This window comes from Pelecanus crispus, chromosome 12 (genome assembly GCF_030463565.1).
Source record: "Pelecanus crispus isolate bPelCri1 chromosome 12, bPelCri1.pri, whole genome shotgun sequence".
NCBI lineage: Eukaryota > Metazoa > Chordata > Aves > Pelecaniformes > Pelecanidae > Pelecanus > Pelecanus crispus.
In genome coordinates, this window is record NC_134654.1 from 22059343 (window position 1) to 22084073 (window position 24731).

The 24731-nt window shown below is 53.5% G+C and overlaps 2 protein-coding genes across 2 annotated transcripts; both read left to right on the top strand.

Moving 5' to 3' along the window:
* The first annotated feature begins 164 nt into the window (after positions 1 to 164).
* Positions 165 to 12448, top strand: MYCBPAP (MYCBP associated protein). The gene is made up of 19 exons (XM_075719537.1): positions 165 to 223; positions 767 to 891; positions 1493 to 1652; positions 1750 to 1850; positions 2358 to 2532; positions 2839 to 2954; positions 3680 to 3830; positions 4090 to 4205; positions 4735 to 4835; positions 5492 to 5603; positions 5952 to 6141; positions 6651 to 6838; positions 7411 to 7557; positions 7737 to 8021; positions 8862 to 8983; positions 9721 to 9836; positions 10350 to 10483; positions 10679 to 10864; positions 11358 to 12448. Exons 1-19 carry the CDS (start codon positions 178 to 180, stop codon positions 11460 to 11462), a joined length of 2676 nt encoding a protein of 891 aa, XP_075575652.1. The 5' UTR covers positions 165 to 177; the 3' UTR covers positions 11463 to 12448.
* A 5806-nt stretch (positions 12449 to 18254) lies between these two features.
* Positions 18255 to 24232, top strand: EPN3 (epsin 3). The gene is made up of 9 exons (XM_075720008.1): positions 18255 to 18825; positions 19239 to 19357; positions 20949 to 21032; positions 21320 to 21427; positions 21537 to 21621; positions 21871 to 22179; positions 23064 to 23174; positions 23575 to 23796; positions 23913 to 24232. The coding sequence occupies exons 1-9, from the start codon at positions 18255 to 18257 to the stop codon at positions 24230 to 24232; spliced, it is 1929 nt and encodes a 642-aa protein (XP_075576123.1).
* Positions 24233 to 24731: the final 499 nt, after the last annotated feature.

Below are 24731 nucleotides of genomic sequence, written 5' to 3' on the forward strand. Positions count from 1 at the left end.
GCACCCCCCGGGTACGGCCCGGCGGGGCACGGGCAGCGGCTGGCGGCCGGCCCCGGGCCTGGCTTGTGCCCTCGGCGCGGCCTGCGGTCCCCGCCGCTCCCGAGCCGTGCGTTGAAGCCACCATAAACAAGCCCCCCCCACCCCCTTTTTTTTTTTTTAACCTGGAAAGACTACATAATGCCACGCGTGTCAAGGAGCCAGTCCCAGCTGGTGGGAATTGCAGGTTAAGAAGGGGAGGAACAAATCCCCGGTGGGATTGCCTCAGCTGTGGCCCTGCCTGGGGGCGGCCTGTGCCGGGGAGTGCTGCCCCGCGCCCGGCTCTGCAGGCGTTTTGCTATTGAAGAGCTATTTTGCTATTTAGGCGCTCCTGAAAATCTGGTGGCTTGCTGTCTGAGTTGTGCTTGGTGACTGTAGTGCAGCTGTGCAGGGAAGCCGTGTGCTTGTGCTTGCAGCTGGAGTAGGAAACTTCCCAGGAATCTGTTCTACCTGCAGGAAGCGCAGGCTGTATTTATCTCATCTGTCATCTCTCATCTGGAATAAAGTGTGAGACAGTTGAATCCTAGTGACCTCCTTTGGTCCTTGTAGTTTCTCAGAGTTTGATTTTGCGGTTCTAAGAGATGCTCAATTTAATTATTCTGTATAACCTTAAAAAAAACCAACCAAACAAACAAAACATAGTTCAGCTGGAAATTAATAACCAGGCTGGAAGAGGAAGATGGGGTTTCCTTGGAAGACTGAAGAGGAGGTCTCTTCATCTCTTTTTCAGACAAGAAGGAAAAGACACATGAACTGTCCTCCTCAACAATTGCAGAAGAGCCTGAGCCCGTTTCGTGTGTTCTGCAAGGAGATGACATCCAGGCGCTTGCAATTAAGGTGGAGGACCTGGAGAAAGTATGTATTTTTACTGAAAGAAACAGCTACCTTACCTGAAATGCCTCTTTTATTTTGTGTGTTTAACAGAGGATCCAATCCATTTACTTAAACCAAAACCCACTCTTGGAGTGCAGTTCTCATTCCATTTGTCTGTACTGCTTTTTATGACTTGTCAGATCATCAGGCTCAGTTGCTAAAAGTAAAGAATTATTGATCCTTGTGCAATCTTTTCAAACGGAAAGATAAGACGTCTGCCCTTTCAAAATTACATTTCGAACTTCCTAGCCTAATAAGACGTACAAGTTGTTTAGTAACTGTTACCACTTCCCTTCCAAAACTTGGGTCAAACTGTATGAGTGGCAGCATTTGACACCAAGTGACACATCAGAAAACTATTGGGAAAGTGATTTAAAACTCTTTTTCCCTGCCCCAGTTATGAAGCAGAGTCTGGAAGAGTAAGACAGTAACTAAGCTGGTATCTCTGCAGTCATGTAACATGCCTTCTTAGGTGAGGAACAGTCCGTACTGATATGACTTCTCTGTGTTTCCTAGAAGGATTGAAGGAATGAAGGTGAGTCAGTATGTACCTAATTGCATTGTCACTGTTTATTTTCTGAAGCTCCATGCTCCACACCTTCCCCATGATGCTGGGAGAATTCCAGTTAGGAGGAAATACCTCATTCGAAAACATCAACCCAAAGAGCCAAAGAAGGTGGCACATTTCCTCGTAGCATATCCTGCTTTCCCAAAGGCACCCGGGGAACCATTGAATTTTTCTGGTAGGGTTAAACTTCACATCTTTGACTTTTGGTTTTGCCAAGCCTGGCTTTATTGTCCTGACCCTGGGATTGTTTGGGGTTTTTTTTTGTGTTGTAGGACCAGGACTGTTTGATGGCTGTGAAGAGATTCTCCCCCATCACATTTTGGGAAGTCTCCAGGAGTTCAAGATGGAAGCCTTGGCCAGAGGAAACACTCAGGTTGGTTTGTGAAGTTACGAAAATGCTGTTGTGTGGCACTTTTCTAGAGGTGGAGTGCAGTGCCTACGGTACCTTTCGATGCTTTTCAGCACCTATCAGGAACAGGTCAGGCCTGAGGTGTGGCTTTCCCAGCCTTGTCATACTCTGCAGGGAGGGCTTGCCTTCAGAGGAACTGCACCAGCAGGTTTTGAAGTCCTGTGTGCAGGAGGAGGTCATGGAAGGAGGAATTACAGAGGCTTCCTCTTTCATATGTGCTTCTGCTGATGGCGTCAGGCTCGCGAGGGAAAAGCTGGTGTTGCAGCAATGCCGTTGCTTGAGTCTAATTACTCAGATAAATCGTTCCATTGTTTCTGAGTGTGATCCTAATGCCCTATTTTTGTTTCTCTCGGAGTAATTATGTAAAAGTACTGCCAATCTGAAGAATTCTTTTCTCCTCCCCTCTCCCATTCTCGTTGTGGTGGCAGTGTGTGCATGGAGAGGTTAATTTAACATTTCCTTTCTCTTCAGATAGCTGATTTTATTGAGGTTTCTCATCAAGATGTTACTGCAGCAGCATTAAAAGAAGAACATGGAGGAGAGAAGAAGAAAAAGGTTCATCAGACCCTGCTAGCAGAGCACAAAGCTCTCCAGAACTGGCACCATAATATGGCAATTAGGAAAAAGCAGGAGAAATACCTAGGAGGTGAGAAAAGCTGAGGCCTTGTTCTGTGAAATTCTGTGTGCAGGTGGAGCAGTTTGATGGCACCACAACAAACTGTGAAGGTCATAGCTGGCCGGGGCTAATCCTGTTGCTGTTACACATTCTCAGAGCTCCCCACGCTGCTAGTGCTAGTGGCCGTGGATGCTGTGGGGAGGTGAGCTGGTGGGTCTGGCTGGGGGAAGGATGATGGATTTGGTGGGGGACAGTGTAAAGGAGTTACACGTGAACAATAGGTAAAGGGTGTGCCCAGAAGCGCAGCACCAATGATTTGATGTTCCTTCTTTATAGAAATTCTTCAGAGGCCGGAGAATGAATTGCTGATGAGCATCTCAGAGGATTACAGGCAAATCCAGGAAGAACGTGACCTCATTGACAGGAGTCTCCCTGCCTTGCTTCCTGGAAAGGTGAGAGCCCCACTTCCTCTGCATCCTGATTGCTCTGTTCTTGTGAAAGAGCTAAGGCACCGGTGTTATGAGTAACGTCTCTGAAGGTCTGTCATTAGATGTTTATTAAAGCCATTCTAAGTCCTTCAGTCTAGTGTGCAGAGCTTTCAGTGACTTCAAAAATAAAAACATGAACTGTGCTATCCGTACGAGTCAGAGGAAAGTTGTGGTGTGCTTTGGCTCCTTGCTAATGAGCTGCTGTACATGGACAAGTGCCATTTCTTGATTATCAGTAAAGACTGTCATGCACTGGGAAGTGGCATGGGGATGTGCTGCAATTGCTGTTCCAGGGACAGACAGATCTAGTAGCTTCAGGTCTGAATGTTAGTGATTGCCGTGGAGAAAGGGGTATGGGTAAGTCAGGATGATTATGGGAGTATCCTATGTTAAAATTATTTTTTTACATTTATAGCACTATCAAAGAATTTGCATTTGTGTGAGGCATTATTTTAATATCATTCAACCTTTATGTGTCACTAGATAGAAGAAAGTTCTTCTTTTGTCTTTGACAGCAGCCTGATAGAAATTTTGGCTTGCTCTGCAGAAAGTGATAATTTATAGACTTTTTAAGTATTTGCATAAGCAGAGTTAGACCCCTTCTTCTTTTTAGCTTCTAGTCACTGTGAAAAAAGCAGGCAGCTGTATGCCTTTGAAAGCATCAGTGGAAACCTTGTTTTCTGCCCTAGGGCTATCGAAGAGGAAGCGAGTTCTGGAGCCAGCCCGAGCGTATTGGAGATGAACTCACTGGTCTGACGATGACGCTGACTCAGAGAGAACGTGGCTACCCAGAGCCAGTCACTCATGTTGGGAAACCCCACTCTATCCGGATGGAAACGGGTGAGGGAATGTTGCAAAGAGGCGATGCAGCAAAAATGGGGTACAAATGTGGAGGGAGCAGCAGAAAGAAATAGTGACTCCTGCGAGTACACAGGCTCACATTATAGTTGTCCTTTCTGACAGATGCAGCACAAGCTACTTCCCAGTCATCTATTGGACCTCCTCTTTAAAACACCATGAGACCAAAGTTTGGTAGAGAGTGAAATTAATAGGTGTGTGGGTATTTAGACAGTGAGCTCTTGTATGGGTATTTCCACAGGTCTGAAGCCTCCAAAGAGGATCCCTTTCCATCTAACCTGGGATAAGAGTCTTTTCCTGAAACATCGACGGCAGGAGCTAAAATCTGTCCTAGAGGAGCTAGATTTTTGTAAGCCGGTAAGACTAGAGGAGAGAGGACATTGTTTACATCTCTCGTCTCTTGTTAGATGCTGTAGAGTAACATAAAATTGCCAAGAACTGTATCTGAAAAAGCATTAGGAATATAAAACATAACCCCACAGTACTTATCTTGGAAGTTCCCACATTTCCAAAGGGCCACGCGCATGAAAGAGTTGTCTAGCCTCCCTGAGTGTAGGCAGGTAGCCCCTCTTAAAAACTAAACAAAGCTCACCCTTTTCTTTCTGAAACCTGTCTCTGGGGATGAGAAACATGTGTGAAGGAGACTTCTCCCATCCATGCATGATTTGCAGTGTGGAATGCAGTCATCTAGGATTCTTGAGAGACCCAGAGTTGGTTCCTTCCTGTGACTCTTAAACATTCATTGGATACCTCTAAAAAAACATCATATGAGCAAGATATCTCAACTTCACTTTACTTGACTCAGTTGGTACATCTGTCTAGTATTTTAACTTCCTTTCTATATAAAAAGAGAAATCATGAGTTGGTCATTTTTCTGTATGTCCAGGATCTGGATGGACTGGAGGTCATTGGTAAAGGGCAGCCTTTCACATCTGTTTCAACAGAGCCTCTTCCATGTTCCACCACTTCTGAAGAGTCTGAAACGCTGTAAGTTTTGCTTCATGGCAGAAATAAAGACTTTTGGGTATGTACCATCAGTCTGTAAGGGTATCCTTAACTGTCCTTGTCCAGAACGCAGAGAAGTCTCCACTGGGGCACAATAAAAGGCATATTCTAATATTAAAGTCACCAGATTTAAGAATCAAGCAGTTCCCTTGTGCCTTGGGGCCTTGTGCCTAAGGAGCAAAAATCAGAGAAAAGGTTTGTTTGAGGTCCTTCCTCCAGTCTTCCCTCTGTGTGACTCCAGAGCTTACATTAGCCAGGGTGGGGATTCTAGTCTAAATTACCTCCATCTGGCTGTCTTTTTCCAGCCTTTCAGTTCCATCATCAATTTGCCTTTTTTCCCCATCCTGTCCATCTGTAATGAGCACAACCCGAGGGCCCTTTCTCTTTAGTCATGTACCCACAGCCTTCCTTAGGCAGGTATCATTCTTTAATGTTCTGGCTGTCCTGTCCTCCTTGATGGTGACAGGTAGCTCGCTGGAGTTTAGCACATCTGCAGGGCTCTGTGCCTAAAGAGATGACTTATTTAGAAAAGCATTAGTTGGGATTATTTCTTACAGGGTCTTGTAAATTACCCCTGGTTCTCCCCTCTCTGAAAGTGAATTTCACACCACAAAAATGCTGGCTTTTGTTTTCTTTAGCAGTGACTCCTTACGGGACTACCCCGATGTGGTTCCAGAAGCAGTACTGGGTCCATCTTTAGATTTCTGTGGCCAGCCTGCTCGTTGGATCAACTGCACCACTTCTTGCAGGGTGACTGTGTGCTTTTTATTGTTTTGTCAAACTAAGCTTGTTTGAGTTCCCAAGTCACAGCTGTACAATAAGTGTCACTCCCAGGCTGGAGAATGGGGGATTTATTCTGAGCATAATAGAGTATCCCTACGTTTGCTCCAGAGAAGTCTAGGAACAGAAGGGGTTGCTCTCTCTGTGGTGTGAAGCTCAGATTCCCAGGCTCTCTGTATAATGGCCACTTCATTGGACCTGCCTTACAAGTTCTCCTACCAAGGCTCAACCCCTTATTTGTGGTACGACTTCGGGCTGGATAAATCCTGCCAGATAGAGTAGAAATAGTTATCTATGTCTTTTTCCTCTTCCTTGTAGGATGAAATTGGCATTGCTGCCCGGCTCACCTTCGAGACTTTGGCTGGTGAGAAAGCTGAAAGCTCCCTGATGGTGAGCAATGATGGCACAGCTGCCATCTGGTATAACTGGATGAGGCTTCCCCAGCAGATTCCCTCCAGAGAAACCAAGGGGAAGAGGATGCAGTGCTTTTACTTTGATACCAGACCAGGTATGAGAGCTGCTGATCTCTGAGACCTTTGTATATAGACCAGAGAGCACGTATTCAGGAGTTATCTGAGATGCTGAGTCTGACTAATGGCATAGCAAGCCTGTTGGGTGATCCTCCTTAAGAAGCCACCCTGGGCATCAGAGCTGACTCACAACAAAAGAGGTGTGTGAGGCAGATCCCTTTCATGGGACTTAAAGGAAAGGAGGTTGCTCCTACTCTGAATGTAAATGGGTGGAATATTGAGAAGTGAATCATTTTCTGATGGCAAACTGGGCATAATCTGCCAGAGAGAGTACTGGGAGCGTGCAGTGGAAATAACAGCAGTTCAGTAACATGGTGGCTGGGAGTAAATCTGGAGAAGAAAAATAGCTGGATGAATTGTGATAACCAGCTAAGGTATGGGGAAAGAGTCTCATACAGAGATAAGGACGCTTGGGGTGGGGTTGGAAGAGGGTCAAGTTAACCAGGTGGTTTCTTGCAGACTGATGCATTTTTCTCTCTTATTTCAGGTGTAATTTTGCCTGGAAAAACTAGGAAGTTTTTCTTTCTTTTCAAGTCAGAGAGAGCAGGCATTTTCAGTGAGTCCTGGGAATTTAGGACACATCCTCTGTTATTAGGAGGAGCTCTGCTGCAGGTGACCCTTTGGGGAATTGCTGTGTATGAGGATAAATTGGCTGACCTCAGAGAGAAACTGGAGGTAACCAAGCGTGTAACTGGGTAACTGTGAGCTTTGAACTTAATATACAAAGAGAGGATAAGGGTGGGAGTGGATGACATGGTATTTTTATTGCTATGCAATTAGGGCTGAGAGTGAGGTGATTATTTATTTACGGAACGTCTGCATACTTGAACAGGTTTGCTAAATAAAATGGAAGAAGTCTGCAGTCTGTTGTAATGTTGTTAATAAAGACATGATTGTGTCTCCTAAACTGTTCACGTTGGTCCTTTAAAGAATGAATTTTCTGTTGGTAATGAATTTCATTAGTTAGTTAGTGAGGATGGGGTTATGTGTTGTACAGTTTGATATCAGTTAAGGTACAAATTGAAAATTACACTATGCTTTGAAAAGTATCATTTGGGGGAGGATTTGTGGGTTTTATTTGAAAAGCTGTTGTAAGTATCGCTCTGCTTAGCGGGGTTTACAGTTATTCTTGTCCTTGTAACCCTGTATAATGTATACATGTGGTTACTAGCGTGGGTGTGAATTTGCTTGTGTGTCTGTATATGGAACAGGGACTCACACATGTTGTTCTTCTTGTGGTGCCTCAGAGTGACCTGGCTGCTCGAGAAGGTGCTACTATAGTAGAAGAGAGCCTGAAGGAACTTCTTCTCCGAATTCGGACCCCAGAGCGCACCCCATCTCCCGTGGGTGCCTGTGTCACAGAGGAAGAGTTGTTCCACTGGAAGAATCCCAAGGTGACGTTTGCCATTTGATGGGCTACACAACTGAAATAGCAGGGAGGGAAGACACGTGGGGCTGGTGCATCCCTGGGTTTCTGGAGGCTGACATAGTCTGCCATAGTGGCATTAACAATTAGGTTTGTAGGTGAAAGGCGTAGCTCATTTCACTATTTACCTTTTCCCCGTTATCACAGTTGCATTATCAGCATCGAGTGGTAAAGCAGCTGCATGAACTATGGAGACAGCACATGACTGTTCCTTTGGTCTTTGAGGAGAAAGTGCCCTTGGGCCAGAAGAGCGCTGCGGAGGACATGCAGTACCAGGAGAGTACCTCAGAGGCTCTCCCTGCTCAGAGCAGCACCACAGAGGTCCCAGGTTGGAAGAACACACTAGAGGAGGCTCCGAGTCAAATGACGAATGCAGAGGAGGAAGAACCAGGCCCCTCAGGATGGAACCTTTCCTTCGAGGACTTTAAGCAGGTGGTCACCCCTGTTCCTGCTAGTGCTATGACAAGCTGATGGCGTTTTCATTTCCCCACCAATAGCCTGGCCTACCCCAGTGTGAGCCCACCCAAAGGTCTGCTTCCAATGTGCTGTGAGTTAGAGATGATTTATGATGTGTGTCGCAGAAAAGCACTTCAGCTCTGCTGACCACACCCTTGGTGCTCTTGTAAAGAGATTCCCAAGAGAGACTTTGAGGGCTGTTGTCTGAAGAAGAAAAGAGAACCACACAATGTAATAGATATTTTAAGCTCTTCCCCCATTAGCTTTCTGTCATCCCATGACTGAATGCGGGGGGCAGGAACCCTACAGCCTCCTGTGGCTTCCCCAAGGGCTCCTCTTCTTGGAGAGTCCTTCCTATTCATCAAAGTACTAAGGGGGCACTTGTGACAGGCTGTGGATAAAGTACAGACCTCCCTAGATTAAAGCAAGAGTGGTTTGGATTCTGTCAGCACAGTTTTTCTGTAGTGCTCTCTTGGAAATATCTCTGCTGCTTTTATAACTAATCTTTACTTTGGGGCCTTCTGGCTTGCTAGAATCCCTGTTCTCCAGCACACCTGTGAAGTTGCAAGGGGCCTTACTGTTAATCTAACTGGGGTCTGGGATTGCTCCCCAGATCTTGGGTCGTGTGTGCACCTTGGCCAAATCCTGGCCACATAGGAGACCACACCTGGGTTCGTAAGTGCCCAGTGCAACCTGGTTTCAGACTGGTGTCCAGGAAGAGGGTGATGGTGTGCTCCGTTAAGCTCAGGGTCCACAGACTGGGAATGAAGACTGAGAAGCAGCTCTCCACGGACCCTGTGTTTTCTCTCACATCAGGCTATAAAGTCAATCCCCAAGGAGGAGCAGCAAGAAGAAGCACTGACCCAGCTCAATAAGGCAGCGCTGGAGCTGTGTGTTGAACAGAGGCCAACTCAGTCAGACCTTTTGTATCAAACCTGGTGCGTTACCTTTGCAAGATAAAGCTCGTAAATGCATCATGTGATCAACAGCCTTAGCAAGCTCTGTTGCAAGCGTTGTGATTCAGAGTTCAGATAATTATATGAAGTCTAGAAGTCGTCTTTACGCTCTGGTTTTTTTATAGATTAATTGTAGCAGCTGTCTAAGACCCAAATGCCTTTTTTTTTTTTTTTTTCTGGAGATAAGTTTAGAATATTACATTAATGTAACTCTGGGGAGTATACAAGATTATTTCTGGCAAAATTGTTCTAGTCTATATTTATGAAACCTTTGGGTAATTTTCTGTACCCTTTTACTCAGATAACTGTATCTTCCCTCATACGATCTCTCTGTTCTTTGCTCAGGCTTTCAGACTGTAAACATATCAACAGCTTTTAGTTGCTTCTAAATTAGAAGGGTGCAGGTTCCTCTTGGTGAACACAGAGAGCGGGTCAATGCTGATTTACCAACATGTGTCATGCTGAAGAGCAGGAGATCTAGTTTCACAGTAATATTTATGGGTCCATAAGAGCCCATTGATTTGCAAACCATTGAGACCTCAGCGGGCTCAAACACGAGGAAAGTAATTTAGCTTCCCCCTGCACAGATTATTTTATTTTATTGGTTTAGCTGGACAGAGCAACGCTTAGCTGTAAGGTGCCTTCACTCCCAGGCACAGGGTAAAACAAGGTGGCAATTGCTGTTCTTGTCTCCCTTCTGATTCTGATACTTCTCTCAGTCTCCAGCTGTGGTGTGAAACAATTGATGGTCTGGTCACTCACTCTCTGAAGCTGAGAGCCCTGCTTGGCTTGCCTGAGAAGGACACCTATGTAGATACTGTTCCAGAGGAAACAGGTAAATGGTAGTTTTAGCACAGCAACTGGTTTCTGTAGACTGTTGGAAATCCAGAAAACGTGCTGAATTTCAACTGAAATGGCAACTTCAGCAGTTTTCCCTCAAAGCTTTTATAAAAAAATGCGTCAGGAAAAAATGGCAGATTGTGTGATACTAATTGTGATCTGTGGTTTGGCATCATTAAAAGACCACTACACAAATAAGCCTTTTAATTTAGCTAGATGTAGCCTTGATTTTCACACAGACTAACCCAGAAAACCCTATCTCACTATTAGCTGTCTTACAGACTTGTTCTGATACATGTCTGAGACCTGTTCATTCCTTACTTAAAGTACTCTTCAAGGTATTGTTTTTCAGTGCAGTACAGCTCAGATTAATAAAAGGAGGAAAATACATTGCAAAAGTAATACACTTGCACTGTGTGAGTGCAGTGGGCTTGTCTTTCTGTATGTGAAAATGTTGGGTTTGGGTAACTGAAATTCATTCTTTTTTTTTTTTTTTTTTTTTTTTTAGTGGAGGTAAAGCAACCTATAAAAGGAGGAAAGGAAGACGGAATAACCACTAGGAAAGAAGAGAGAAGGTCATTTGGTGGTAAGGATAAAGAAGGCAAAAAAAGAACAGCAAAGACAGCAGGGAAAGAGAAAGAGGTATGTGTTAGGATGCCTGTTGAAACCTAAGTGCTGGGGACAGTGTGATCCATTCTGAGGTGGTGTATCCTGAGTCTGAGCTGATTTCCAACCCAGTGCAAGAGGTGCTGCTTCTGGGAGGTGCATCTTGCAACAATCTGAAATGCATTCTGATGTATGTCACTTTTTTTTTTCTTTTGGTCTGTCCCTGAATAGGAACATCCGAGCAGCAGAAAGTTAAAAGTAAAAGATGAGAAAAAGCTGAAATCTTCCACTTCATCACAGGAGGTGAAAGAGGGAGCACAGCCCATGGAAGCTGTAACTACAGATAGAGTAGAACCTCCTCAGGAGCAGGTGGACCCTATTTTGTTTGGGACATATCAAGAAAAACTTTATATTGAAGTGAGTCTGACCAAAGCTTCTATCTTTGTTTCTTGGTTTTGTTCTTTGCTTGTAAGCTTACACTGAAGCTTAGGCAGAGAGGTAATCATTTTGTTAAACTCAAAAAACTGACAAACATACATCTGTAATTCTGTAGCAAGGTAAGTGTGAAATACAAAGTAAGATGTCCTTTATTCCAGCCTGGAATACGTTTAACATATCAGCCATCACATAGCCACATGCGGGATTTCTATCTGGGATGTCTTTAGCATGCTTGCGGACTCTTGAGGGATCAGCAGAATTAATTGTATCTCGGATAATGTTAAACACACTTCATAGCCAGAAAAGTTATTACTAGAGCTAAGCGCTGTTAGCTGGCAGCCACTTTTATGTGGTTGTGTGCGTGCCTGTACGTTAATGTGTGTGAGAAACCGTCTCTCTCTCCGTCAGTCTCATCATCAGGACTTCTTCCTGTGTTTTCACTGCAACTGTCTTCTGTTAATTTCTGCTGCAGGTTTATGGGCTGCTGGATTCAATGGTGAGCAAAATGGTTTCTTTGTTTGAGGAACTAAAGAAAAAAGGTGCTCTAAAGTGGGAGAGTGAAGCCCTTTGTAACTAGAAATAGACTTACTTTTAAAAAATAAATAACCATATTTGCACGGATCAAGTGGAGATTGTTCTTTCTGAAATGATGCACTGATTACAAGTACTGGGCTGCCTCTTTTCTGACATGCTGTGATGCAAGACTGTTGCTAGATCATCTGTTACTGCTGCAGATGATCACTTGCCAAGAAGAGACAAGGCAAGAAATATCACAGCGTCAGAAACCCTTAACAGTAGAAAATACTGGCATTTCTGCTAAGGAAGAAGAATGTAAAAGTGCCAGTCAACATGAGATACATCTTATTCTTTGATTTTCAGTCTTGCTTGGCTAGCAGGTGAGTGAGCAGAGAGTGTCCCTTGTACTTGTGAGCCCGAGTACCAGGACGCTAACCAAGAAAAATCCATCCTATTTTTGATCATATTCTTGACTGCTTGTCCAGTCACCTCTCAGGACTCGCTGACAGCAGGCTTCCCTGAGGCATTCAGGATCCCAGTGAAAATGCACTCTCCCAAGGGGTGTGCCACCCTGCCTGGTTTTACACACGAGTTTATTTCTTGTGTTGCTCTTGCCAGCTCTTTCCATCCAGCTTGGTGTATACCCATGCCCCGTTCTGAGCCAGCTCTTACTTGCTTCCTTCAAAGACTAATCGCTCCTGAATTAAAATGAGTGAAATTCATGCCATAAATATTGTGAGCATGGTTAGGCCTTGTGCTGGAGCCACCCATCCTGTCTCTGTCAACCTGCACGTGCATCTGGGCTTATCATCGCTTGCTGTCTGGGTTTTCTTGTGCATCACAGCTGGAATGGAGCTTTTTGTGGAGGCTTCCCAGGTCTGAGTGTCGCATGCTCTGCAGCTGGGCTTGGGAGGGAGCAGGTTTCCAAGGCAGAGCGAGCTGGGTGCAGGGTCTCTCTTGGCCTGGCATCAAGAGAGACCTGGAGTATGTCAGTAAAGTGCCATCTTCCTGCTAAAGCCAGCTGGACGGCATTCCCCGGAAAGGCTTTGGCCCTGTAGAGAAATGACATCAGCGTAGACTATTAATTGAGGTTTGTGATACCTCTGGGGTTCTTAGGCAGCAGATGCATATCCGTGCTGAACGTTGCTGTTACAAATTCTGTAAATTCTGTACATCGCTGCGCAGTTGCGCCAGGCATGTGTGCCTCAGGCACGTGCTCTTTTACATTGGCAGCCACATTGACACGCATCTTGGAGCTGCACGTAGTGTAAAATAACTGTTCTTCTGCAGAATTGTTTTCTTTTGCTTTCTCATTTTAACTCGTGTGCTGTGTCTGGGGAGAGGACATATTCTTCCCCTTGGCTCCCAGCAGTACCATGGCAAAGCGCAGCGTTTTTTTTTTTGTTTTTTTTTTTTTTTCCTGGCCAGGTGAGGCCCCTGATGTTTTGAGATGCTTTCTCTTAGTGGGGTGTGGGGGAAGCACTTTGGCTTCTGTGGAAGCCAGGAGCCTCTTCTGGCTTAGTGGGCACAAACCCACAAAGGGAATGTCTCTGCTCAGCATTCCTGTAGTGAGAATTTCAGCAACATTTTGAGAATTAGAAGGAAAAAGGCCTGAAGTTGGGGTGTGTCTCACAGGCTCTGACAATAGCTCCTGCCTCCCTGGAGATGATTATCAGCTTGTGAATATGCCCAACTCAAACAGCTCAAGCCATCTGTTTCTAGACGAGAGGGAGTCTGCACGTTATAGAGGCAACGTGATTGTCTCAAAGGCAGGAATGCTTTTATTTGGTATCTTTACCTTAAAAGATGGCAAAGCCTGTTCACAAGATCCATGCCTCCAGTCCAGCCTATAGAAACCAGGCTCCATGTATACCTCTACTCACAGGAAAACTTGTTAATACGAAAACAAGTAGATGGGAGTTTCATGTTAGTCACGTACCATAGAATAATGTTGTATGCTGGTCTCCCCTTCCAAGGGAGGAGCCTGGTGACCCAGGGCAGGTGGGAGGCATAGGAACTTCTGCAAAGGAGAACAGACCTGATTGCTGTGAATAGTCTATTTTTTTTGTCATAAATATTGCCAGTGCCTCTTACAGCCTTGGACAAGAACATCCTCAAGGGACAAGGTACAAGCAGTGCACAGGAAGGGATGTGCTGGGCCAACAAGTGCAATACTCTGCTGTCTGGCTGCTGCAGCTTTCTTTGAGCCAGCTGCTTGCTTTTTTTTTTTTTTTTTTTTTTCCTTTTTTCTCCTTTTGCATTGATTTGTGGAAGTTACATGACTGGAACTGCAGTGGAATTAGAGCTGGCTTCCACAGAACACCCTCAGAAACATGTACCCCTCATTTACAGGCCTGCTGTGAGCTGAGATATGGGTCCTGTCCTTAGAGCAGAGACCCTCAGGGCTGGTCAGCCCTGTGCTCTGAGGATGCATGGATGCTCTGATCCCTATCATGTCAAGTTCTGGCAGCCAGGCAAGGAGAGTATTCCTTCTTTTCTCCGAAATGTGGGCATTATTTGTATTAGTGTTAATAATTTGCGTTGTGTTTGCTAAATAACTGAGGTGAGCGACCTTCCTGGCCTTGGGAGTTGCATACCAAACCCATCACGTGAGTCGGGGCCTTGAAGACACCATAACTATTAGAGGGGCCGGGAAGGGGGATTCCAGGAAAATGCTGCAAGCAGAAGGCGAGAGCGTGTTTCCAGAGGCTTCTCAATGACGGAGGGGGTCTGGGTGAGCAGCCAGCTTGTGCCAGGACTGAGGCAAATCAACTTTAGAGCCTTGCTGGCAGGGTTGTGGGCCGCCTATCAAACCCCATGTTTGTATAGCTCTACTGCAGCTTGTGGGGTGTTGTGTCCCCACGGAGAGGGTCACTTTGCTTAGGAAAAGCCAATGCCTGAAGAGGGGCAAGCTGGCTGCCTCAGCTGTCTGACACAAGTGAACCGGGAGCATTGGGAACAGAGGAAGAGGAAGGCTCGGATCTTGGGCAGTGGGAGCCATTCCTCTTGGCTGCCTGAGCTGGGGTGTTCTCCAAGTTGACCCGGAGGACAGTTTGGATGCTGGAAGCGCTCTTCTCACAGGCTGCAGCTGGGAGCGGGATGGGATGCGCATTCAGCTTGCACGGACAGAGCCTGTTGGGAAAGTCAGGCTGATGAGATCTGCAAAGCCCCCGGAGCCAGGCAGCCTCCCCGCTGCCTTCTCCCCGCAATCTAAGGCAGGACCTTCAGCGCCGGGGCCTGGGGCAAGATGAATCTCAGCTCCACGCTTTGCACAGCAGGAGCATCAGCAGGAAGGCACGAGCCCCCTCCAGAATGTCTCAGCACATAGGAGATGCTTTCCATTATGGAAAATGTCAGTGATATTAAAAAGATTATATATATCCATAATACTTGAAGGCCTGTCAGTGATTAAAATGGAAGGCAGAGGCTGGGAGAGAGGGGGTGGTATTGAAACGATCGAGAGACATGACTTATTTTGTCATGTCATCTGATGCCTCCCTCTCTCCCCCAGCCAGGCTCCGGGAGCCGTTCAGAGCAGCAGAAGAATCCACTCCAAATTTAGATCCCAGCAAAAAAATGTTAATGAACCCAAATTGCAACCGTGGCCTTGGGTACCAGAGAGAGAGAGAGCTGCATTGTGGGGAGGGTCGGCATCCCTCGGAGCCGCTTCCTGGCCCGGGGACGCTGATTTCTGTCTAAAAATAATGGGGGGGGGGGGGGGGGGGGTGAAGGGAAAAAAAAATAATAAAGCAAAGCAAGCAGCAGCAAGCAGCGCCTGGCTGGCTGCCAGCGAGGGGCAGTGACTGAGCATTTACAGCATCCCCGCCTCCCGCATGCGGCGGGGCAGGGGCTCGGCGCCGCATCCCCCGCGGCCGGTACCGCACCGCGCCGCGCCGCACCGCGCCGGGGGGGGCTGAGCGCCTCTGCCGGGGCCCGGGCGGCCCCGAAGGGGTTAAGCCGGGACCTGCCGCCGGGACCTGCCCAGCCAGCCCGGCAACTCGGCGGCGCGCAGCGGGCGGGCTGCGGCCGCCTCCCGCCCGCTCCCACCGGCACCGGCACCGGCACCGGCACGGCGGGGCCGCGCTCCGCTCCGCGCAGGTAAGCGGGGCTGCGCGCCCCTCGGCAGCCGGGCTGCGGGGAGAGGGGGGGGGGGAAGAGGAAGAGGAAGAGGAAGGGGGGGAGGAGGAGGAGGAGGAAAGTTCTGGACGCCGGAGCATCGCGGGCCGGGGGAGGCCGGGCCCCGGCGGGCAGCGCGGCGCCTCCCGGGCCGGGCTCGGGGCCCCGCGGCGGGGGGGGGGGGCGGGTGTGCGGCCCCGGGGGGGCTGCGGGAGCCGGCGGCGCGGCCGAGGGCTCTGCTGGGAGCCTTTCCCTGCCGCCCCCTCCATGTCGGCGCTGCTCCTCCGCGCCCTGCACCTGATGAGGGATGGAGCGAGGCTTTAACCCCCCCCAGGCCTCCCCCTCCTCCCGCCTGGCCCCTCTGCCCTCTCCTCCTTCCCCCCTCCCCTCCCGCTCCCCCTCCATGTTATCCCTCCTCGCCGCCCCCGCTTCGCCTCCGCAGTCCTCTGCGCCGGGCCGCGGGGCGATGGGGACCTGTCCCCGCACCCCCGTGTCCTTCTCCCACCTGGCAGCCTCTTGCTCAAGGTCACTGCAGTAATTCCATCTGAGCTGCCGGGTGCTGCCGCCTTATCTCCCACACAGCTTGTGTTTCACTCCCTTTATATTCCGGGGTGGGGATATTGTGTTTGATAAACCCCGCTGCTTTAACGCCGCTGGCAGCGCTCCAGCCAGGGCCACGCTCCTCTCACCCCTGCCCCAGCCCCTGCTTCCCATCTCTTCCCGTGCAGACTTCCCAGGCCATCTCGTGGCAGGTGAAGTCCGGCTGGGATGAGGACTCCGGCCGGGACAAGTGGTGCCGGAGCCCATCACGCTGGACCTGGGGTTTGTCCCGCCAGGAGACCTGCTGGAGGCAGGAAGGACCATCCTGCCCCGGAGGAGGAGTGCTGGTGTTTGCCGGTGTTTGCCAGGCCGGTGGCACCTTTGGAAAACGCGCCTTTATCTCCCGCCTGGGTGTTGGTGGAAAGCAGAGCGCGGAGCCAAGTCCTGGAGGACTTTGCCGCGTCGCTGCCCTTGTCCTGAGGGTGTTTCCGCGCCAGGCGGGCAACGGCGTGGCTGTCCGCGCCACGGACTCTCCCGGCAGGATCCAAAGGCCGCGCCGACGGGCTGCATTGCGAAAGGGAATCGATACAGGGAAGCGTCTCGAAAGAAACTTCGGCCGCCCGCAAGCGTGGCGGTGCCAGGCTCCTCTGACTCACGGGGGACGTTGCCGGCGGAGCTGTGGGGTGCCCGGCCGCTGGCCCGCAGGAGCAGGAGGTGCCGGACCGGTTGCACGGGTTGTGTGGGAGCGTGGCGGGCGCCGTGCGTGGCTCGTGGGCACGTCGGCACAGCCCTGGCCCAGCTCTGGCGGGACGGAGCGGTGTCCCGAGCCGGGAGAGGGCTGGACGCGGCGCCGCGGCTGCTGTGCAGGGAGGTACCGGCACCCCGAGGTGGGTGGCGGGATGGAAACCAGTAATCGCTGTCTGCAGGCACTGCTGCGTAGGGGAGATATTCCTCTGCCCGCAAATGTTATCTCGGACAGGGAAAAAGTGCTCGTGAGTTTTGTTCCAGCTGCAGTGGGAGCTCTGGGAGCAGCCCGGCTCCCCGGCCCTGCGGTGTGGCCCTGCTGAGGGCAAGGCAGATCCAGGCAGCCTCTGCCTCCTGGCTTTGCTGAGCCCTCTGATAAAATGAGGGTAAATGGTGTCTTCCCACCGTGCAGGGAGACGGTGAGGATTAGGACTAGCCCAGAGGAGGGGACGGAGCGGTGATGGGCTCATGTGAAGATGCGTCCAGACTGATCGACGTGATTTTTACATCTCTGTCGGGTGCAGTGCGTCCCAAGGACGGGCACTGATTGCCGGGGAGGTACCAGGGCAGCTCCCGGCTATGCTGGCCCCTGCCGCCCCGGCCCTGGATCTGGGCACAGACAAGGCTCAGGCAGCTCCGGGGTTTTCGGAGAGGGGGATTGCGTTATCCATCCTGCTCACTGGCCTGGCACTGGAGGATAGCACCCGAATTCGCAGCCCCGCATCAGCATATGCTTATGTACCCGCAGCCTTTCGTGGAAGCAAAATTATCGAGTTTGGTGGGAAAACCCACCCGAGTGGCTGCCAGTGCTGGTAAGTCACAGCAGGCTCTGACTCACAGCAGGGTTTTGGTTTTGCACGACACATTCTCAGCAGCACTGAGAGCCTTGGGGCAATGGCTGGGGCGAGCAGGGCTGCATACGGCCGCAGATAGCACATCTGGGGGTACAGGGGAGCCCCTGGCTGGCACAAGGCCTGGGGAGCCTGAAACCAGCTTTGCCAGAATGGTGGGGCTGAGGCAGCCGGGATCTGGAGGAGGAAGCTGCCATTTTCAGGTGGTTACTTTTAGAAGCAGAAGTGCAGGGTAAAATCTCCTCCAAATGTTGCTGAATCTGGAGCCAAATCTCTTGGAGGCTCTGCGGTGCTGGGTATCAGCTTGCTATGAGATTTTTTTTTTCCCCTTGAACATCCTGCATCCTGCCTGACTTTGGGTTAGCGAGCAGTGGCAGCCTGGCACAGTGCACCTGACGCCTCGACGATGGACCCTTCTACCTTGAGAAGCGTCCCAGGTGTCAGCCGAGGGCTCTGGTGACGGGTTGCAGTTGTCGGGGCAATGCTGAGGTCTCTGTGTTCCCATTCCCTGCTGCAGGCGCCGGTGAGGCCGTGGCCGTGAGCACCCATCCCTTCTGCACTGTTCCTGCCCGCCACCGGCGGGTCTCCAGCACCGCGCAGCCATGACGACCTCGGCGTTGCGCCGGCAGGTGAAAAACATCGTGCACAACTACTCAGAGGCAGAGATCAAGGTGCGGGAGGCCACCTCCAATGATCCCTGGGGACCCCCCAGCTCCCTGATGTCGGAGATCGCCGACCTCACCTTCAACACGGTGGCCTTCGCCGAGGTCATGGGCATGATCTGGCGGCGGCTGAATGACAGCGGCAAGAACTGGCGTCATGTCTACAAAGCCCTCACCCTCCTGGACTACCTCATCAAAACCGGCTCTGAGAAGGTGACCCACCAGTGCCGGGAGAACCTCTACACCATCCAGACGCTGAAGGACTTCCAGTACGTGGACCGGGATGGCAAGGACCAAGGCATCAACATCCGAGAGAAGGTGAAGCAGGTGATGGCACTGCTGAAGGACGAGGAGCGGCTGAAGCAGGAGCGGGCGCACGCGCTGCAGACCAAGGAGCGCATGGCCCTTGAGGGCATGGGCAGCAGCAGCCACCAGGTCACCTACGGCCGCCGCGCATCGCCCTACGGCGACGACTACGGCAGGGCGCGGGGCTCGCCCTCCTCCTTTAACTGTGAGTGCTGCTGGCGGGGGCCTGGGGGCTCACTCGCCAGGCCGGTGGCTCGCTTAGGCTTGCTCGGGCTCACTGTGGGGCAGAGGCAGGTGTTGCATTCGGTTTGCACTGGCCTGGTGCCTACTGCTCCCCGCCACCGTTTGGAGGGGTGGCGGTGAAGCTGGACTATCCTGTGCCATGGGCAGAGGTTTGGCTCGGCCAGTGATGAACCCCAACAGTGGTGGCAGCTCTGGCAGTGCCCCAGACCTTAAACCCACGGCTTGTTCGTGGTAGGGATCTCTAATGTGGGGCTATGTCCCCTGGGGAAGTCATGCTGTGGGTGTTGGGATGGGGCCTGGGGAAGGCTGCTGATGTGCTCCCCAAAATACCCCAGTCCTGACGCTGCTTCTTCCCCTTTTCCTGTTATGTCCCAGCATCATCCTCATCCCCACGGTTCGCCTCCGACCTGGAGCAAGCGAGGCCCCAGACGACGGGTGAGGAGGAGCTGCAGCTGCAGCTCGCGCTGGCCATGAGTCGGGAGGAGGCGGAGAAGGTAGGGTGGCTCTGCCTGCCCCGGGGCGCACAAGGCCGGGCATCTTCCTGCACCTTGCCTTGTCTGCAGGCATGGTGGGTCATTTCCCTGGGAGGAGGGAGGATTTTGAGGGCTGCCCGAGGCTGGTGCATACACGTGCAACTGCACCAGGCCACTCGCACTGTGCCCACCATCCAAAATCAGCAGCAGGCAGACGAAAGCACGGGCTGTCCCTGCTCCCCATCCTCAGACCGGTGCAGACAGCACCAGGCTGAGACCCGTGCAGCCTCCCAGACCCCAGGGTGAACTTTGGAGGGGTCTTCTGGATTCACCGTGACCCCCCTCTCATGCCCCCCAAATCTGGCTGCCCTCTTCTGCCAAGGGCTTCTGGTCTAAGGTCCCCCATTTCTCTTGCCTTTCCGCAGAGGTTTTAGGAGGCGATGCCTTGCCCAGCACTGTGGTTTGCGTAGCAGGGGACAGCAGTGTCCCCGGGGCTGTGCACCAGGCTGGGGGCTCAGTGGGGCCGGGTATTCCCTCCCACTGGCTGGTCTGGTCACACCAGAAGGAGCACTGGAAAACAGCACCAGGAGGAGCCGAGCAGAGATGCGGGCAGCAAGTGAGCTGCTGTCCCCAACTGTGAAACCTCCCTCAGGGCTGTCCCCTCTCCTATCTGCTGGCCACAGTCCCTTTTCCACCGGGGACGGCTTATTTGTGCACAGGTTGAGATTGCCATGGGCTGGCACGGCCCGTGCGGAGCATGCGGGTACAGCTGGGCACACAAAGTCAGAGGGACGTGCTGACCGAGGGGCTGCGTGCCTGGGCCGGCGGGTATCCCCCGGGGCTGGCACTGAGCACCGTGAGCTCGGTCCTGCTGCGGCAGGGGACATGCTTTGGAGACAGTGCTTGCTACTGCCCATCTTCCTTGCCCAATGGAGGCTCTTCTGGAGCCAGAGCAGAGTGTATATCCCTATTTTTGTCCTGGAATTGGAGTATTTATAGCTTCCACAAGCTGCTGCGATGAGCACTGTACGAACACGCTCTTGAAAGTGTTGCCTGTTGGAGTCCCTGTTCCCAGCCCCAGCTGGTCCCATGCTGCTGGACAAGTGTCACAGGGTGGTGATCAGGGCTGCCATGGCAGTACGGGGACAGCCTCTCCCCAAAATCTGCCTCAGGTCTGTGCGCTTTTCCCCCAGCCTCTGCTGGGGCCCGGCAGGATTCCCGAACCAAGGCTGGATGGCTCTGCAAACCTGCTTCCCCAGCAGGCTGCCAGTGCGAGGGGACACCTAATTGATCCCCTCTCCTCTGCCGACTGCATTGGAGTCCCCAAAAACCTCCCAGGGGAGATACTGGCTGCTTAATTTAGGGTTGTGCCAGCCTAGATGCAGAGGCAGGTGATGGGGTAGGGGAAGGAGCTGGGGCAGTGGCTGCAGGGGAGCCTGAGCATAGGGGCACTGGGCTGGAGTCCGCAGGCAAAGGCAGCTGGATGGGCACAGAGGTGCTGTGCAGGCAGGCGAGGGGCTGCAGGAGAGGTGGTGGTGAGGACAGGGAACCTCTGAGCAGTCCTGCGAGCTGAGGGCAAGCTGAAATATCACCCAATTTCCTCTGTTGGCAGAAGCCACTTCCTCCAATTTCCAGTACAGATGAAGAAAGGCAATTGCAGCTAGCGCTCGCGCTGAGCAAAGAGGAGCACGAGAAGGTACCTGTGCCCCGTAGCCCTGGGTGCTCCTCTCTCCTTGCACTTGGGCTTCTCTCTGGGGCGCTGGAGCCTGAAACACCGCCTGACTCTGGTGCCTGCTTTGCTTTCACTGCTCTGGGCTGTCTGCTGAGCACTCTCCTGGCAGGCTTGGCCCCAGAGGAGCCGTCTGCTCGGATGCTGGGACTTTTCGGGGATGCGGTGGCAGCTCCTGTGCTGGGTCTGTCTCCTGGAGAAGGCGCTGGCTGCAGGGCTGCTGAGCTCACGGGCCCCATCCCTCGTCCCCACAGGAGGTGAGGGCTTGGCAAGGGGAGAACTCCCTGCTGCAGAGAGCCATGGAGGAGACTGCCCCGGGCAGGGAGGAAGAGGAGGAAGAAGATAAGATGAAGAAAAGCCAGGTACGGCACTGGGGACCTGTATGGCCACACAGCCAGCCTTGGGCTCTGGGGCGATCCTGCAGGTCTGCCTTGAGCTTCCCTCAGCTGTTTATTCCCTTTCTGTTTGCAGTCCTCTATCCTGGAGCTGGCAGATATATTCGGGCCGACGCCAGCCCCCTCCAGCCACACGTCTGCCGATCCGTGGGATATGCCAGGTGGGGGCAACTCGCAGGCTGCCAAAGCTTGGGACAGTGGCAGAAACCTCTCCCTTGCCTCTGTCTTTCCCTAATCCCCAGGACCTCAACAGCAAGGACCTCTTGTTTCTCCTCCCTCTGCCGCTGGGTCTGTTGTATGCCCGGGCGGTGCTGCTGGAAGCCGTGGTCCCCCGGGCTCGTTCCTGCCACTCAGCATCCCTCTGTGCCCTGCACCGTTTCCCTCTTCCACAGTTTCCCTTCTTCTTTCAGATATGAAACCCAAAGCGGAGCCGGCAGCCTCTGCCTGGGCCGGTGCAGCTGACCCCTGGGTGCCAGTCCCGGCTGCCGGCGGGGAGCCCCTCTCCCAGGCAAGCGCCTCGTCCCAGCAAACCTCCGCCGGGCCCTGGGGTTTCCCCCCTGGCACCACTGCAGCCTCCGACCCTTGGGGGAAGGCACCCTTGTCTTCTGGCTTCCCTCCCGCGGACCCCTGGGTGACAGCATCTCCCCCAGCCCAGGTCTCTGGTTCTACGCCAGCTGCCGACCCTTGGGCCGCTGTGGCCGAGCAACCTCCTAACACTGGTAAGAGGCTCCATCATCGTTTTGGCATTGCTGGGGGCCGCAGGCAGCGTTGGCCAGCACTGCCCTCCTGCGAGTGGGCATCCCGGGGCGCTCCCCCCTTCCTCCCACAGCCAGCTCTGCAAACACCCCCTCCCCGCTCTCCTGCCCCGCAGCGGGACCTCCGCTCGCCCCTCGGCATCTTGAAGACTTCAAGGAACTTTTAGGCTTTATCTCTGCACAGAATAGGCTGCTTTAATTAACATGGCACAGTTAACGGAGCCCTCCCATGGGAGCGGATAGCAGCTGCCGCACTGCTCCGCCGGCGGGGTGACGGTGCCCACCCCCGCAGTGATACCTGTTCGTTTGCACACCCCAAATCAGCCCTAAGTGCCCTGCCAGGACGGGACGGTTGCTGCTCGCAGGTGCTGCGCTGCAGATGGGGAAGCGGTTGTAGGAGCAACCTGTGTTTTAGAGCTCAGTGCCACTCTCGGTTCCTCCTTGGTGCTTCCTCTGGCCCCATGGAGGTCCTGTGTGTGCTGCCCTCAGCTTTGGTCCCTGGGGAGGCGAGCAGAATCTGGCCTGGGGGCCCGTGCTGGTAGTTAAAGCGTCCCTGCAGACCTGGCCCCTCCGCTTGTCCCCGCTGGGGCTGGGAAAGGGACCTGGCCTGCTGCAGGGGGGTGGCTGTGAGCAGCATGGGGCTGCCTTGGTCTGCAATGACCCCCAATGGTCTGGCTCACATTAGCCCCCCCCAGCCCAGTGCAAGTTCCCGGCCCCGTGCCCCCCGCCGGCATGCCCGCTTCTCTGTCTCCTTGCAGGCAGCCGCCCCTGCCTCTCTCCTGCCCGTACATCTCCCACCTCCACCTCCCCGCTTGCTCCCCTCCTTCAGTCTCACCTCTTCCCCCCAGCTCCAGGGGGGGACACTTTTGACCTGTTTGCAAAGCCGCCCGAACCAGCCGAACCGCCGGAGCAGGAGCCCTCGCAGCTGCCCTCCTCGGTCAAGTCCAACAGCCCCGTGGGTAAGAGCCGGGGGAGCGAGCAGGGGCTGATTTGGGCAGGTGGGGACAGTGACCTGTCCCTGCCCGTTGCAGGGAGGCAGCTCCAGGGCTGGCCAGGCTGTGCATGGCTGCTTGCTGGTGTGGCCAAAGCTTGCTCCCACCGCGTGCCGTGGGCTTGGGCTGCCCCGTAGCCGAGGGGACAGCTCCGGTCCCTGGGCGCACCCATGTTCCCAACCCCGCCGCCTCCCGTGGTGGCTTGGGGACAGCTCGGGCACGCCATGCCGCAGCCTCAGCCCCACCGCATCGAGCTGTGACCTGGGGTGCGACGTGCCTTTAGCCACCCTGTGTGGTGAGACGGGGGATGCCGGCACCCTCAGTGTCTCCCAGCCTGCTCACGCAGCTCATCTCCCCCCAACCCTAGAGCTGGACCCCTTCGGTGACCTGTTCCCCAGCGCCAGGCAGGACGGGGCAAAGAGCTTCGACCTCACCAACCTGGCCGACTCCCTGCCCGAATCTGGCAAGGAGCGGAAGGACTGTAAAACCCCCGAGGCCTTCCTCGGCCCCGCCGCCTCCTCCCTGGTCAACCTGGACTCCCTGGTCGCACCCGCACCAGCCTCCAAGACGCGCAACCCCTTTCTCTCGGGTAGGTGCCGGTACTGCGGCGCGGGCTGCTGGCGGGGCAGAGGGGTGTTTGGGGGAGGAAGAAGAGGGCTGGAGATGGCATGGCTGCCCTGACGTGTCCCATCCTCTCCTTGCTAGGTCTGAGTACACCGTCCCCCACCAACCCCTTCAGCCTCGCTGAGCAGCCCAAGCCGACGCTCAACCAGATGCGGACCAGCTCGCCGGTGCCCAGCCTGCCCGCGGGCCTCCCCGCCAACTCCATGACCTACAGCGCGTCCCTGCCGATGCCCCTCAGCAGCGTCCCCGCCGCCGCCGCCGCCCTCCCCGCCTCGGCCAGTGCCTTCCCCCAGGCCGGCACCTTCCCCGAACTCCCCAGCAACCTGCCGCAGCCTTTACTGCCGCTGAGCGGCCCCCCGGCCCCGCCGTCCGCTCCGGGGGGGCTCAACCCCTTCCTCTGAATTCTCTGGACACGTAGACTCTCGCCCCCGCCCCGGCTGTTACAAACTCCCCCCGGCCTTTCCTCCCGCCAAGACTTTGGGGGGGGCCAGCGGTTCGCTAGCTGCAAGGGAGGGTGCCCCCCCCGCCACCGGCCGGGGGGCAGCCAGCATGAGCCCCCGTGCTTGGCAGGCAAGAGGGGACCCCCGTCCCCTGCCAGGGCCGGAGCCGCTGCCGAGGGCGGTGCAGGGGCCCCGTCCTCAGGGCTGTGATTTGGGGGCTCCGGTGCAGCGGGCTGGGCTGGTGCATGGGGTCTGGCTGCCGGATGGGTCCCCCGGGGTAGGGGGCTTTGCCCCCCAGCGCTGGGGCCGGGCGGAGCGGGGGTTCCCCCCCGCGCTCTCCTCCCCGGGCAGGCGCTGCCTCACGCCGGGGCCCCCGGGCCGGTTCGCGCTCCCTGGCTGCCGCTCCCCGCCCCGCTCCGGCCGCCCCCGCCTCGCCCGCCCCTCGCCCCCTTCCCGCTCG